General features: G+C 42.5%; 1 protein-coding gene across 1 annotated transcript in view; it reads left to right on the forward strand.

Moving 5' to 3' along the window:
• The window catches only part of LOC308245141 (histone-lysine N-methyltransferase SETDB2-like), a 103,754-nt gene that overhangs the window by 73,691 nt on the left and 13,957 nt on the right, over nt 1-16,106 (forward strand). The window contains exons 12-14 of the mRNA XM_080661917.1: nt 3,220-3,341; nt 8,032-8,139; nt 12,460-12,590. Of these exons, the coding sequence (XP_080518043.1) occupies nt 3,220-3,341; nt 8,032-8,139; nt 12,460-12,590 (361 nt within the window). The remainder of the gene's footprint in view (nt 1-3,219; nt 3,342-8,031; nt 8,140-12,459; nt 12,591-16,106) is intronic.

Raw genomic sequence — 16,106 nt, forward strand, 5'->3', positions numbered from 1 at the left:
ATACATAACTAGATTTCGGATTCCTGGTCTGGGCATGTACAGGAGCGGACAATCTCCCTCTCCCCCTCCCCTTTCCCCTCTCCCCTCACCTCTCTCTCCTCACCCCTTTCTCTCATGAATTACAAAAAAGGACTTTTAGGAACCACTTAAGTGCTTAACCTCATCTAAATTTAAAACACCATCCTATATAATAAAAGGGTAATATGCAAATTGACCCTAATGGCGGAACAACCGGTCACTATGACATGCACTGACCACCAGGGGGCAGACGCTTAATGCAGGAGCTGCCCCCTGGTGGTCAGTGCACTTCCACAGGGAGAGTGCCACTCAGCCAGAAGCTGGCTCATGGCTGGCCAGCACAGCAGTGGTGGTGGGAGTCTCTCCCACCTACTCAGCAGTACTAAGGATATCCAACTAATGGCTTAGGCCCACTTCCTCTGGGGAGCAGGCCTAAGCCATTAGTCAGACATCCCCCAAGGGCTCCTGGGCTGCCAGAGGGATGTCTGACTGCCAGCTTAGGCCTGATCCCCTGGGGAGTGGGCCTAAGCTGGCAGGTGGACATCCCCCAAGGGGTCTTGGACTGCGGGAGAGTACACAAATTTTCATGTACCGGGACTCTAGTTAAGTAGTAAAATAAATCCAAATGAATAAAAGGATGAACACTGAAAAGGGCATAGAAATGTTAAATGGACATTTGTGGCCAATGCCATAATGGGAACAGGTGACTTTTTCCTTCCTTTCTGCCTCTTCCCTTTTCTTCCTAGCTCTCCTCTGCTGATGGGTACTTAGGCTGCTTCCAAACCTCTTAGGTTTCTTTCATTTCTTCCATTCCCTCTTTAAAAACATTTTTTTTTTATTTTTCCTTCATTATTTTTCTTCCCTAACTTATAATGCTAGATTAAAGAACATTTACATTAAGATACATTTCTCATTTGCTTCTTTAATTCACCCAAAATTTATTTTTGAATTATATATGACATAGTAAAAAAATTTTTTACAGGTAGCTAACTAGAGCACTGTTTCCTTTTTTCTTAAAAAAAAATTTTTTAAGAGAGGAAGAGAGAGAGAAACATCAGTGTGAGAGCAGAACACCAATCAGCTGCCTCCTATATGCCCCTAGCACTGGAATCAAACCAGCAACCCTTCAGTGCACAAGACCACTCCCAACCAACTGAACCACACCTTCCAGGGACTGAGCACTGTTTCTTGAACACACCATTGTTTTCTTGTTGATTTGTAATGACAATAGTAATTATTGAGAGTTTACTATAGGCAAGGCAAAATTTTGAAAGCTTATATTTAAATTCCTGTTTGCATTTCTTGAATAAAAGTTTTTCTCAAGTTTGGATATTTGAAATGAATTCATTAGTGTTTTCTTTAATTAAGCCATTAAAAAATACAAAGTAAGCCCTAGCTGGTTTGGCTCAGTGGATAAAGTGTCAGCCTGCAGACTGAAGGGTCCCAGGATCTATTCTGGTCAAAGGCACATGCTCAGGTTGCAGGCTCGATCCCCAGTAGGGGGCATGCAGGAGGCAGCCAATCAATGATTCTCTCTCATCGATCTTTCTATCTCTCTCCCTTCCTCTCTAAAATCAATAAAAATATATTTTTAAAAAATGCAAAGTAAGTTGCTTTCCTACTTGGGTCCCAATTTCTTTTTCCCTATGAGTTAAAAATCTCTCATAAAAACAAGTGCCTTTCTTTTGTTTTTTTAATTTAAATTCTTTATTGTTTAAAGTATTACATGTCTCCCTTTCCCCCCATTGACCTCTTCCTGGCCACTCCCACCCCCCAGCACATACCCACACCCCCCTGGTGTCTGTGTCCATAGGTTAGGCTTATATGCATGCATACAAGTCCTTTGGTTGAACCCCTCCCCCCCATCCACCCCTGCCTTCCCTCTGAGGTTTGATGGTCTGTTCAATGCTTCTCTGTCTCTCGATCTATTTTTGTTCATCAGTTTTTGTTCATTATATTCTGCAAATGAGTGAGAACATATGATATTTATCTTTCTCTGTCTGGCTTATTTCACTTAGCATAATGCTCTCCACGTCCATCTATGCTCTAGCAAATGGTAAGAGTTCTTTCTTTTTTACAGCAGCATAGTATTCCATAGATGTACCACAGGTGTGTTTTTTTTTTAACATTTTTTTATTGATTTCGGAGAGAAAGGGAGGGGGAGAGAGAGAGAGAGAAACATCAATGATGAGAGAGAATCATTGATCAGCTGCGTCCTGCATGCCCCCCATTGGGGACTGAGCCCGCAATCCAGGCATGTGCTCTCGACCAGAATTGAACCCGGGAACCTTCAGTCCGCAGGCGGATGCTCTATCCACTGAGCCAAACTGGCTAGGGCTGTACCACAGTTTTTTAATCCACTCATCTGCTGATGGGCACTTAAGCTGTTTCCAAATCTTAGCTATAAATTGTGCTGCAATAAACATAGGGGTGCATATGTCCTTTCTGATTGGTGTTTCTGTTTTCTTGGGATATATTCCTAGAAGTGGGATTACTGGGTCAAATGGGAGTTCCATTTTTAACTTTTTGAGGAAACTCCATACTGTTTTCCATAATGGCTGCACCAGTCTGCATTCCCACCAGCAGTGCACGAGGGTTCCTTTTTCTTCCCATCCTCGCCAGCACTTGACATTTGTTGATTTGTTGATGATAGCCATTCTGACAGGTGTGAGATGATACCTCATTGTCATTTTGATTTGCATCTCTTGGATGATTGGAGATTTTGAGCATGTTTTTATATGTCTCTTGGCCTTGTGTATGTCCACTTTTGAAAAGTGTCTATTTAGATCCTTTGCCCACTTTTTGATTGGATTGTTTATCTTCCTTCTGTTAAGTTGTATGAGTTCCCTGTAATTTTTAGAGATTAAACCCTTATTGGAAATATCATTGGCAAATATGTATTCCCATGCAGTGGGCTTTCTTGTTGTTTTGTTGATGGTTTCTTTTGCTGTGCAGAAGCTTTTTATTTTGATGTAGTCCCATTTGTTTATTTTCTTCTTAGTTTCCATTGTCCTAGGAGCCATATCAATAAAGATATTGCTATGACATATGTCTGATATTTTGCTGCCTATGGGTTCTTCTAAGATTTTTATGGTTTCCCGTCTTACGTTTAAGTCCTCTTTCCATTTTGAGTTTATTTTTGTGTATGGTTTAAGTTGGTGGTCTTACTTTTCCATTTCTCATGAGGGATATTACTTATAGGTGTCTTTCAGGTTTCAAAAAAGATGGAAAGAAGGATATGTGCACTTTGTCCCAAAGACCTCGAGTGTAGTGTCCTGTACTGTGCACAATCAGAGGGCATAGCTGCTCATGAAAATTGTTTGGTAAGTTACTTGAAAATACAGGAGTTCTTTCCTTAGCCTGTTTGGCTCAGTGCATAGAGCATCAGCCCTTGGATTGAAGGGTCCTGGATTTGATTCCAGTCAAGTAGGCTCATGCAGGAGGCAACCAATCAATGTGTCTCTCTCACATTGATGTTTTTCTCTATGTCTTTCCCTTCCCTACCACTCTCTAAAAACCAATGGAAAAATACCTTTTTGTGAGGATTAACAAAAATAAAATAAATAATTACATGAATTTTTTTAGGGAAGAATATACCAAAATAGAAAAATGGTACTTTGAGTACAAAGAATGATGAGTTGGCCATGGTTTAGGCTTTTAAGTGGGGATTTTGGGAGGATATTTTTCTAACTTTTAAATTTTTTAGATCTTATCACCTTATGATTCCTTTAAATTTTATTTATAGTAAGAATTATGAAGAAGCTTTTTAGCCCAGCTGGTTTGGCTCAGTGGTTGAATGTCAATCCATGAACCAGGAGGTCCCTGGTTAGATTCCTGGTCAGAGCACATGCCCAGGTTTCGGGCTCAATCCCTAGTAGGGGGAATGGTGCAGGGGGCAGCCGATCAATGATTCTCATCATTGATGTTTCTATTGCTCTCTTTCTCTCTAAAATTAATAAAAATATATTTTTTAAATATTTTAAAGAAGATTTTTAAAAGACATTTTAATTTGGGAGAAAAATGGACACCCTCATGATATATGAGTCTTTCTATCCATTAACAGGATCTGTCTCCCCAGTTATTCAGATCTTGTATGAATTTTAGAAATGTTTAATAATTTTTTTCTATGTAGTTCTAGAACTTTGGGTTAGGCCTATTCCTGGGTTTGTTTTGTTACTTTTTCCTAATACCTGCTCAAAATAAGCTATTATTGGTACATACAAGCACTGTTGATTTTTTAAAATTGATCTTGTCCAATAATTTTTGCAAATTCATATTAATTCTAGTAGTCTCCAGATTCACCTGGATATTTTATTTGGACAAGCCTCACCTGTAAATAAAGATAACTTTCTTTTTCTTTTAATTTTTGGGCTTCTTAATTTCTTTTTTGTTTGTTTGTTTTACTGCATTTTTCTAGATCATTCTGTTATAATAGTGATTAGAAGCTTTTATATATTTACTAGAGGCTCAGTGCACGAAATTCGTGCACTGGGGTGGGGGATGTCCCTCAACCCAGCCTCCAATCAGGGACCCCTCAGTGTCCCTCAACCCAGCCTCCAATCAGGGACCCCTCGGTGGATGTCCAACTGCCGGTTTAGGCCCCATCCCTGTGGGATCGGGCCTAAACCGGCAGTCAGACATCCCTCTCACAATCGGGGACTGCTGGCTCCCAACGGCTCACATGCCTGCCTGCCTGCCTGATCAACCCTGACCACTCCCCTGCCAGCCTGATCAACCCTGACCACTCCCCTGCCAGCCTGATCGACGCCTAACTGCTCCCCTGCAGACCTCGTTGCCCCCAACTCCCCTCCCCTGCCAGCCCGGTCGCCCCCAACTGTCCTCCCCTGCAGGCCCAGTCGCCCCCAACTGCCCTCCCCTGCCAGCCATCTTGTGGCGGCCATCTTAGACCACATGGGGGCAACCATTTTGACCACATAGGGCGGCCATCTTGTGCGACAGCGTGAGGGTCAATTTGCATGTTACATCTATTATATAGGATAGACACTTTTAAAGTAGGGAACTTTGTCTTATTTTTTAGTGGGATGTTTCTAAGGTTTTAAATTTGTGTATACTTTAAGGTTTTAATATTTCACTTTATTAAAATAAGGATGTTTCCTTTTATTTCTAGTTTGCTAAAAGAATATTAAATATTAAGAAAAGTTGCTCATACGGTACAAAGAATTTTTTTGCTGGAACCATTTGAAATTAAATTGGGACACTCTTACTTTAGTGTGTATTTCCTACAAACAAGGATGTTCTTTGACATAATCACAATATGACCATCAAAATCAGGAAATTATCCCAGCCAAAGTCGCTCAGTGGCTGAGCATTGACCCAGGGACCAGCACATGCCCAAGTTGTGGGCTCAATCCCCAATGCCCAGGGGTGCGTGCAGGAGGCAGCCAATCAATGATTCTCATCATTGATGTTTCTCTCTCCCTCTCCCTTCCTCTCTCTAAAATCAATAAAATATATTTTTTAAATCATGAAATTACTATGAATGTATTACTCAAATCACTCGAGGTTTCATCTGTTGTCATAATAACTTTCTTTGTAACAAAGGATTCTAATTCATGGGTTCCAAATTGTTTTCATGTCTCCAGTTTTCTCTCTTTAATTTGTTAGTAATATGTTACGTACTTATTTTCTGCTATTAAACCATTCTGAGATTAACATATTTGATCATGAGATTTTATTCTAATATACTGTTAATGTTAATTTGTTAATTTTTAGTTAACTTTAATATATAAAACAAAATGCACCTATTTTAAGTATACATTTTGAAGAGTTTTAAGACATCTCTTTACCAATGTAACCACCACCAACCATCAAGATATAGAACATTTCCATTACCCAAAAAAGTTCACTTGTACCTCCTTGAAATCACCACCACCCCCTACCCCCCGCCCCTGCCCAGTCCCTTGTCTTTTCTTGAATCTCATGTGAAAGGAATCCTACAGCATGTATTCTTTTATATCTGGCTTTTATTTATTTATTTTTTTGTTTATCTTTACTCAGTACACATTCTTCTATGTTATTGAATGTATCTATTTTTTTTCCTTTCAACTTGTGCATAGTATTCCATTGTATGGATATATTACAATTTCTTTATCCATTCACCTATTGATAAAATATGTGTCATTTCCAGTTTGGGGATATTAAGATAAATCTGCTGTGAATATGAGTCTTTATGTGTGAGCATAAGCTTTTATTTCTCTTGGGTGAATACCTGAAAGAGGAATGCTGGGTCATAAATTAAGTGTATGTTTAACTTTAAAAGTAATTGCATCGTTTTACACTACTAACAATGTGTAAGTTGTATTTGATCCACACCCTCGACATTTGGTATTTTCAGTCTTTTTCATTTTTGCTAGTCTAGTGAGTGTATATTGGTATCTTAGTATGGTTTTAATTTACCTAAAGTTTAAAGATATTGAGATTCTGTTCATGTGCTTCTTCAACATTCGTAACTCTGTGAAATGTCTGTTTAAATGTTTGCCCATTTTTAATTGAATTATCTTATTACTAGAGGCCCAGTGCATGGATTCATGTACCAGTGGGGGTGGGGTCCCTCGGCCTGACCTGTGGGGATCGGGCTGAAACTGGCTCTCTGACATCCCCTGAGGGGTCCCAGATTGCGAGAGGGCGTAGGCCAGGCTGAGGGACCCCACTGATGCACAAGCGGGGCCAGGAAGGGACTGCCGGAGGGTTCCAAGGCATGTCTGGCCCATCTTGCCCAGTCCCAGTCGGGGCCAGGGAGGGACTGCGGGAGGGCTCCAGGGCGTGTCTGGCCCATCTCACCCAGTCACAATTGGCCGGACCCCAGCAGCAAGCTAACCTACTGTTTGGAGCGTCTGCCTCCTGGTGGTCAGTGTGCATCATAGTGACTGGTCAGTCGAACGAATGGTCAAACACTTAGCATATTAGGCTTTTATTATATATTATATTTTATTATTTTCTCTTTGATGAGTTATAAGAGTTTTTCCTATATTCCTGATACACTTTTCAGATATACATACTATGAATATTTTTAAAAATATTTTTATTGATTTTTTTTGTTGTTTTTTTTAGAGAGAGAGGAAGGGAGAGGGAGAGAGAGAAAAACATCTATGTGAGAGCAGAACATCAATCGGCTGCCTCCTACACGCCTCCTGCTGAGGATCGAGCTGCAACCCAGACATGTGCCCTGACCTGGAATCAAACTGGCAACCTTTTGATACACAGTATGATAACCAACCAACTAAACCACAACTGCCAGGGCCGTATTATGAATATTTTCTCCCAGTCTCTGATTTGCCTTTTTGTTTTTTGTATCAATTCTTTCAATGAGCAAAAAGTTTTAGTTTTGAGAAAGTCCAACTTATTAACTTATTCTATATAGTTTCTAAATAGTTTCTGCTCTTTCTAAAAAATCTTTGCTTATATCCAGTATCACAAATTTTTGTTTTTCGTACCCTTTGTTATTTGAATATATGTGTTATGTTGATCTTTAATTCGGAGGTAGTTGAATTCTTTTGGTTTCAAGTAACACAAAGAAATAAAAGGGGCTTTGTGATAAGGTTGCTGGGGCATTTCATGGCTCCTGAAGGCAGACATGCAGGCCGGTCTAAGAAACAGGCACTGGAACGCCATCTGGAGCCCAGGATGTCCTCTCTAGCCCTCGTTTTTGTTTTGTTTTTCTTCTTACAGGCTGGCTTGCTCTGAGCATGTGGCTCAGAGCCTATTCTACTTCCCTAGGTTGGAAAGTCTGATTGGCCCAGCATGGGGTGAGAGCCCCAACCAGGTTCAGTTAGCCATTGGGGGTCAGGGTTATGGAATAGAAAACACGCCTGGGGATTGGGACCACTTCTAAGAAAAGCAGGGTGGCTTGTGATCTGCTCACACCCCCCCAAAATGTTATCACTGTTCTGTCATCTTCCACTCCTGGTGATTACTTTTTGGTGCCATTTTCTGACTTGTAGCTTTCACCATTACTCTGTGCATACTCGGGGGTTTTCTTTTCCCAATCTGCAGCTGTATTCTTCAGCACTTGTGGAATGTGAGGAGGATGATCCAAAACCTGGTTATAGAAGTTTTGATGTGGAAGCAGTAAAGAAAGAAATCTTCAGAGGAAGGAGGTTGGTAAGTATAAATTATATTATTACTTACAAGATGAATAGACCCTTGGGGGATGCCTTCAAAAGAAAGTCTATTTGATTAATAAACCAAGGATAGAGATGCATCTTGGAGAGCTGAAGGAAATGGGACCTGTATTGGAAACTCAGATTGAACATTTAATATTTTAAAATAAACTATACAATGCTTCATCAGCAAAGTATATATGCCTTAGAATGCTTTTGGCTGTAAGTAGGAGGAATGCCAACGCAAAATGGCTTTAACAAAAAGGATGCTTATTTTCTCACTTAGCCAGAGGAGAAATTGGCTTCCAAGGTTGGTTATTTCAATAGCTCGATGATGTCATCAAGGGCCCATCATCCTCTCTGCTCTCCTATCCACAAAATCAGCTGGTTCCCTTGTGGTCATAGGGTGGCTGCAGGCAGCAACTGAAGCATCAGGCTTTCTTCTTTCTGTCTAGGGAAAGAGAAAGTTCATCCCCAAGCATGGAATAAGAGCCCTTCAGAGTGTTTAATTGGGCCGCACCCCTCTTCCTGCACCAGTTGCTAGAGGTGACTGTAACTAGTCAGGGTTCACCCTTGGAGCTGCAGTCAGTTCCCCCTGGGTCCATTACTTTAGACTTCCTTATGAAAGGCCCTTCACAGCTTAACAAGCAAGCAGTACAGCAAGTATAAGTGCCTAAAGCCCTTGCCACCACCGTGATAGGGTTACTGAGTCTGAGAAACATTGATTTAGCCCTTGCAAGGTGTCAGCACATACATGGACAGTTTCCGCACAGCCTGGTGTGCTTTGAGGGTCAGCTCAAGGCACTTAGCAAGCAGGCACCTCACAGCAATTGGAGCTCAGGAATCCTCGTAGGTGAAAATGAAGATGAGGAAGGGAGAATTCAGAGAGAGCGAACAGGATGTGCAGAATGTGGAAGGCAAGAATGACATGGCATGATTATAAACTGTAAGCATATGACTCCATTCTCTGCATTGACTTCATAGAATTCCTTAGGATGTCCCAGAATGAACGAAACCATTCTGTTGTTGTTAGGTAATGAGTTGATTCCGGTTTCTCACTATAACAACTAAAGCTGCAGTAAGCATCTTTGTAAATATATCCTTGTGTATTTGTTTGAGGGTTGCTGTAGAGCATATTCCTAGAAGTGGCGTGGCTGAGTGTCAAAGAGAATTCTCTTTAAAATTTTTGAAACCTGCTGACACACTGTCTCCCAAAAGGGTTGTATCACTTTATACTTCTGTACATTGGGGATGAGAGAGCACTGCTCCCAGCCCTTGACAAAAATGAATATCCAAATTTACTAATTTCTGCCAGTCTGAAAGAAAGTTTTATCTTGCATTTCCCTGATCACTGGAGACATTGAAGATGATCTTTCTTTAGACATGTCCCATCCGCTAGGCTCACCCAGCTCTGGCAGTTTTTCAGTGACCCCTTCACAATCAGTGGCCCCACCTCATAGCCATGGTCCATCATTGCAGTCACTCTCTTCCGAACACCCTGGACTCCCTCTCCCCACCGCCCACTTCCTTACTCTCCTAGCAAAGCCCCAACCCTGGGGAAATTGCATCTGTCTGTTGTCTGCATATGCTGAGTAGCACCCACACTTGAGCAGTTGGGAGCAACTGGAGAAAACCCCACAAATGTGTTGACTGATCTTAGAGTAATAGTCACAGACCTCAAAGGGTTTTTCCACCCACCACATTTACTGTTTCATATCCCCTCATTCTCTCTTTAAAACCTCTCCCCACCTCATCGTCCTATCCCCAAGTTAATGACTTTTTAAATAGACTATTTTTTAGAGCAATTCTAGGGTCACAGAAAATTTGAGGGGAAGGTACAGGGATTTCTTATATAACTCCCGCCACCAACACATGCACAGCCTTTCCCCACCATCAACACCCCCCACCAGAAAGTACATTGCTTACAAAGTAATGAACCTACATTGACAGATTATAAACACCCAAAGTGCATAGTGTACATTAGGCTTAATTCTTGGTGCTGTACATTTCCTTGCCTGACTTTTACTGAGAAAATGGCAGCCACTGGATGGAACTCCTACTGTCCAAACCACCACCCACCCACCTCCGTCCCACCTGGACCTCCCTCCTGTCAAAGCTAACCGTCCTTAGACTTTGGAACCAGTCCCCTTCCCTTCTTAAGGACCCTTGCATTTACCTCTACCCTCTTTGCATCATATCCCCTTTCGATTAGATTATTCCCTTCAGCATGTGAACATGAGCAACTGATCACGTCATCTTAAAAAACAAACCCTCCCTTTTACACAAAACACTTGTCAATAACTGTTCCTTCTCTGTCCTCAGTTGACCCTTCGGCAGTATTCATCACGCAGCTGTCTGTACCCTGCATCTTGAAGCACTTTATTCTTTTGACCTCCTGGGTACACTCTGCTAGTGTAGCTCTTACCTTTAAGCTGGCTGCTGCATCCCGGGCGCCTGGGGCTCTTTTCCTCCCCTGCTCAACCCTTAAAGTTAAAGTTTGGAGTGCCCAGTGCTCCACCCTGGGCTCCTTCCTCAGTCATGTAGGAACAGCCTTCCTACAGGACCTCATGCAGTTCTCATGGCTTTAATACCAAACTTATGCCAGTGACTCTGTATCTCCAACCCTGACAACCAGCCTGACGTATCTGCATGGATATCTAACAGCATCTCATGTTAAACTGGCCAAAAATCCATCCTCTACACCAGGGGTGGGGAACCTTTTTTCTGCCAAGGGCCATTTGGATATTTATAACATCATTTGTGGACTATACAAAGTTATCAACTTAAAAATTAGCTGCTATATTTGGTCAAACATTGCCTTGACAAGGCCAGACCAAATGATTTCATGGGCCTTATAGGGCCCTGGGGCCAGACGTTCACCACACCTGTGTCTCTCTCTCTCTCTCTCTCTCTCTCTCTCTCTCTCTCTCTCTCTCTCTCTCCCTCTCCCCTCTCCCCTCTCCCCTCTCCCCCTCTCCCCTCTCCCTCTCCCTCTCCCTCTCCCTCTCCCTCTCCCTCTCCCTCTCCCTCTCCCTCTCCCTCTCCCTCTCCCTCTCCCTCTCCCTCCCTCTCCCTCTCTCCCCTCCTCCCCCGGGCATCAAGCCATTAGTACCACCCTACAGACCTGTGTCCTCCACTTCTCTCTCTGTGTCACTGATCCACTGTAGTGAAGTCGCTGGTCTGCCTCTTTTGGATGGTTGCTGACCACTACTGATATCTGTCTTGCTTTCCCTCCTGCCCATCCTTACCCCAGCCCATTCTCCACACAGCAGCCAGCATAGTGCCTTAAAACTATTGCTCAGTTTATGCCCCCCTTGCATGAGGATAAAACCCCAACTCTTTCCTCTGGCTTATAAGCCCTACATGACACAGCCCCTACTACACTGGGTCTGACCCCAGACTCTTTCTTACCCTCCTCTCAGCTCCAACAACACCAGCGCCCCTCCCGTCCTCCCACCCCCCCGCAGATCTGCCCCATTCTTCCAGAAAGCTTGCCAATGGGGAAACGCATTCTTACTGCCAGAACATAAGGCCTTCTGCTTAGAATGTCCTTCCCCCTGGCTGAGTTGTTGTTGTTCATGCTAGGAGCTCTTATTATTCACATCTAAGCTTATATATCACCTCCTTAGAGACCTTTACTTATCACACAATCTGTAAAACAGGCCTTGTTATACAGGGAGAAATCTGGGTCTAAGAGAGAGGAAGTGACTGGCTGGATACCACACAGCTCTTAGTGGCACAACCAGGAGCTAGCTGCTCCAGCCACAGACTCAGTGTCTGTAAAAGGACCCAGTGCTTAGAGCTGGACAACTTTGCCAACCCTGATTTTTGAGATTAGTTTTTTGAAACAAAAAAGGTTTTCTGCTTTTATATATATATATTTATATATATATATATATATATATTTTTTTTTTTTTTTTTTTTTATCGATTTCAGAGAGGAAGGGAGAGGGAGAGAGAGATAGAAACATCCATGATGGGAGATCATCATTGATCAGCTGCCTCCTGCACGCCCCCCTCGGGGGATCGAGCCTGCAACCCAGCCAGGTGCCCTTGACTGGAATCGAACCCGGGACCTTCAGTCTGCAGGCCAGTGTTCTATCCACTGAGCCGAACCAGCCAGAGTGGTTTTCTGCTTTTAATCATTACAAAACAGTCTGTGCCAAGTGTTCTAGTTAGCTAACCAGCCAATGTAAGTAATATTGTTCCCAAGACATTAGGGTTGCTGACTTAAAAATAATATTTAATAGCATGTTTAATTTTAAATTTTAAGAAAGATTATGAAAACAGGTGCTTACTCAGTAATATCTATTCTTCTGTAGAAATGCACATTTTGTGATGAAAAAGGAGCCACCGTGGGATGTGATAAAAAATCCTGTTCCAAGAATTACCACTTTTTCTGTGCCAAGAATGACAATGCAGTTCTACACACTGGATCTGGAGGAATTTATAAGTATGTAATAAAACAGTTTTAGAGCCACATTTGGGGGACTGGAATGAAATAAGGAATGGTTTAAGATTAAGGCAGAAATACATATATTTTTAATTCTCACCCGAGGAGATGTTTATTGATTTTTTTTAGAGAGAGTGGGGAGAGGCAGGGAGAGAGAGAGAGAAAGAAACATTGATGTGAGAAACTGGGGATCGAACCCGCAATCTAGGTATGTGTCCTGATTGGGGAATCGAACCTTCAACCTTTCAGTGTACAGGACAACACTCGAACCAACTGAGCCACACTGGCTAGGGCACAAAGAGATTTTTAAAACTAATTTTCTGCTAATTATTTCTAAGTAAGAACTTAGTTTGGGGTCCCTGGTTGGGAGTCCGACTTCATAACCCCTTCTCCATATATCATGAGAAGGAAATAAGTAGGGTTGGTTTGGTTTTGGTTGTAATCTTCCTACTTCCCTTCTTCTCTGGTGGAAAGCACTGGTTGTCACAGTGGCATGAGTAACCTAGTGATCTACATAATGGGTAGCCGTGAGACTAGGAACCAGTCCACATTTGCTTTTTCCTATAAACAGGAAAGGAGCCTTACTTGTTAGCCACAGGTCTATTGTTTATCCATCTTGTCTGCTCAATAAATACCTTTTCCCACCATGATCACCACTACCATACCTATAAATAACTTCTAAAAGTGATAAACTATGCAGCAAATACAGTAATCAATCTTTCAGTTCCTGAAGAAACTTACCTTGTTTGTATTGCTTTTGACTTTCAAATCTTGCTTTATGTTGTCAATAATTCTTTAAATGTTAATTTTAACCCAATAAGGCATATTTCTTTTTTTTCTTAATCCTCACCAATGGACATGCTCATCAGTTTTAGAGAGAAAGGAAAAAGAGAGAGAGAGAGAGAGAAAGAGAGAGAGAGCAAGCGCACAAAATATAAACGTGAGAGAGAAACGTCGATTGGCTGCCTTTCGTACATGTCCCAACCTGGGACCAAATCCGAAACCCAGGTATGTGCCCTAATTGGGAATCGAACCCATGACCTTTTGGTTTATGAGACAATGCTCCAATCAACTGAGCCACACTGGCCAGGGCCCAATAAGGCATAGTTCAAGTTCAATAGAGTTATATTTGTTTTATCCAGGGAGAAACTTGAGCTTCTTTTTGATGAAAAGTTTCAGTTCAGTTAAATAATTATACAGTTTACTAAAAACAAAACAGTAAGTCAACTGTTAACAAAATTGATTCAGGCTATTAGGTTGTTTTCATATCTTGGCTATCCTATATAATAAAGAGGTAATATGCAAATTGACCAGCACTCCAACACACAAGATGGCAGCCCCCATGTGGTCAAATTTGGCTGCCCCCATGTGGACACAAGATGGCTGGTAGGGGAGGGCACTTGTGGGCGATCAGACCAGTAGGGGAGGCAGTTGGGAGGGACCAGGCCTGCAAGGGAGGGCAGTAGGGGACGATCAGGCCAGCAGGAGAGGGCATTTGGGGGCGACCAGGCCTGAAGGGGGAGGGCAGTTGGGGGCGACCAGGCTTGCAGGGGAGGATACTTAGGGGCAACTAGGCTGGCAGGGGAGGGCAGTTAGGGGTAACCAGGCTGGCAGGGGAAAGCAGTTGGGGGGGACCCAGGCCTGTAGGGGAGGGCAGTTAGGGGTGACCAGGCCAGCAGGGGAGAGCAGTTAGGGGCAACCAGGCCTGCAGGGGAGGGCAGTTGGGGGCAACCAGGCCAGCAGGGGAGGGCAGTTAGGGGCAACCCGGCCTGTAGGGGAGGACAGTTGGGGGTGACCGGGCCAGCAGGGGGAGGATAGTTAGGGGCGACCAGACCGGCAGGGGAGGGCAGTTAGGGGCAATCGGGCCAGCAGGGGAGCGGTTAGGTGTCGATCAGGCTGGCAGGGGAGTGGTTAGGGGCAATCAGGCAGGCAGGCGAACAAGCAGTTGGGAGCCAGCAGTCCTGGATTGTGAGAGTGATGTTTGCCCATCAATGGACATCCCTTGAGGGGTCCCAGATTGGAGAGGGTGCAGGCTGGGCTGAGGGACATACCCCCTTCCCCCCTCCCCGTGCATGAATTTCATGCACCAGGCCTCTAGTTGTAAATAAAGCTGTAATGAACATAGGGGTGCATATAGTTTTGCAAATTAGTGTTTTTGTTTTCTTCAGATAAATACCCAGAAATGGATTGTATGGTAGTTCTATTTTTAATTTTTTGAGTAATTTCCATGCTGTCTTCCGTAATGGCTGCATCAATTTACATTTCCACCAGTAGTGCACAAGGTTTCTCCACATCCTGACCAACACTTCTTATTTCTAGTCTTTTTGATAATAGCCATCCTAACAGGTGTGAGGTGATATCTTATTGTGATTTTGATTTGCATTTCCCTGATGATTAATGATGTTGAGTGAAACTGAACGATGGTTGGGGGCGTGAGGGTTCATCATATCTCCTCCACATTTATATATGTTTGAAAATTTTCATATTAAAAAATTTTAAGTACCTGGCAAATGAAAGTGCTCAGAGATACCAGAATCCAAATGGTGAGGAGATTAATTTTGATTGGGAGAAGAGGTGGGGTGGCTGGGAAAACTAAATGGAGGAGGGGGGAACTGGTGTGAGACAGGAAGAATTCATTCATTCCCATAGGCGAGGGGACCCTGCATCTTAGGGGTCAGCACCATAAGGGAAGGAAGGAGATGTAGGTAGAGGATGAAGAGGAAGAAAGGATGGAAAGAAAATGCGGCTTAAGCAGATCCTTAAAATTCATCATTTCTTCTTCATAGCTTTGCTACTTCTAGGGCATTGATCAATTCTAGATTCATGCAGTTCAAACCTAAAATTTAGGGGAGATGCCTGTAGAGTTTGAAAACTGTGCTTCCCAAATTAATACATGCAGTTTTGTGCTATTTATTGTTGAAAATCAGAACTTTGTATAGTCAGATAAAATTTTGTGCATCTTAGATGTTGGGTCCTTAGGTGACTTTATTCAGTAAAAACCTACTGATTACTATATATAAACTAGTATTGTTAAGAATATCTGGTCAGCGCTAAACCCTTCAGTGAGCGTACTGACCTTTCCTAGGCCCAAAAGCATGGAGAACATCTGGCAGAGGCTCCATCTGTGCTTGATGTGGTCAGTAACTTACACAAGTTTGAACAGAATTTTTTTTTGGCTTAACTGTAAATTTTTTCAATTATAGTTGATGTTCAATATATTAGTTTCAGGTATACAGCATAGTGATTAGACATTTATATAATTTACCAAGTGATTCCTTCAATAAGTTTTTCACCCATCTGGCACCCTTATAATTATTACAATATTATTGACTATTTCCTGATGCTGTACCTTATGTCCCTGTGACTGCTTTGTACCTACTATTTTCTACTTCTTAATCACTTCACCTTTTTCTCTAGCCCCCAACTCCACTCTCATCTGGCAACCATCAATTTGTTCTCTGTATCTATGAGTCTTTTCTGTTTTGTTTGTTCATTTATTTTGTTCTTTAGAGTCCA

The sequence above is a fragment of the Plecotus auritus genome, assembly GCF_963455305.1.
Source record: "Plecotus auritus genome assembly, chromosome: 3".
NCBI lineage: Eukaryota > Metazoa > Chordata > Mammalia > Chiroptera > Vespertilionidae > Plecotus > Plecotus auritus.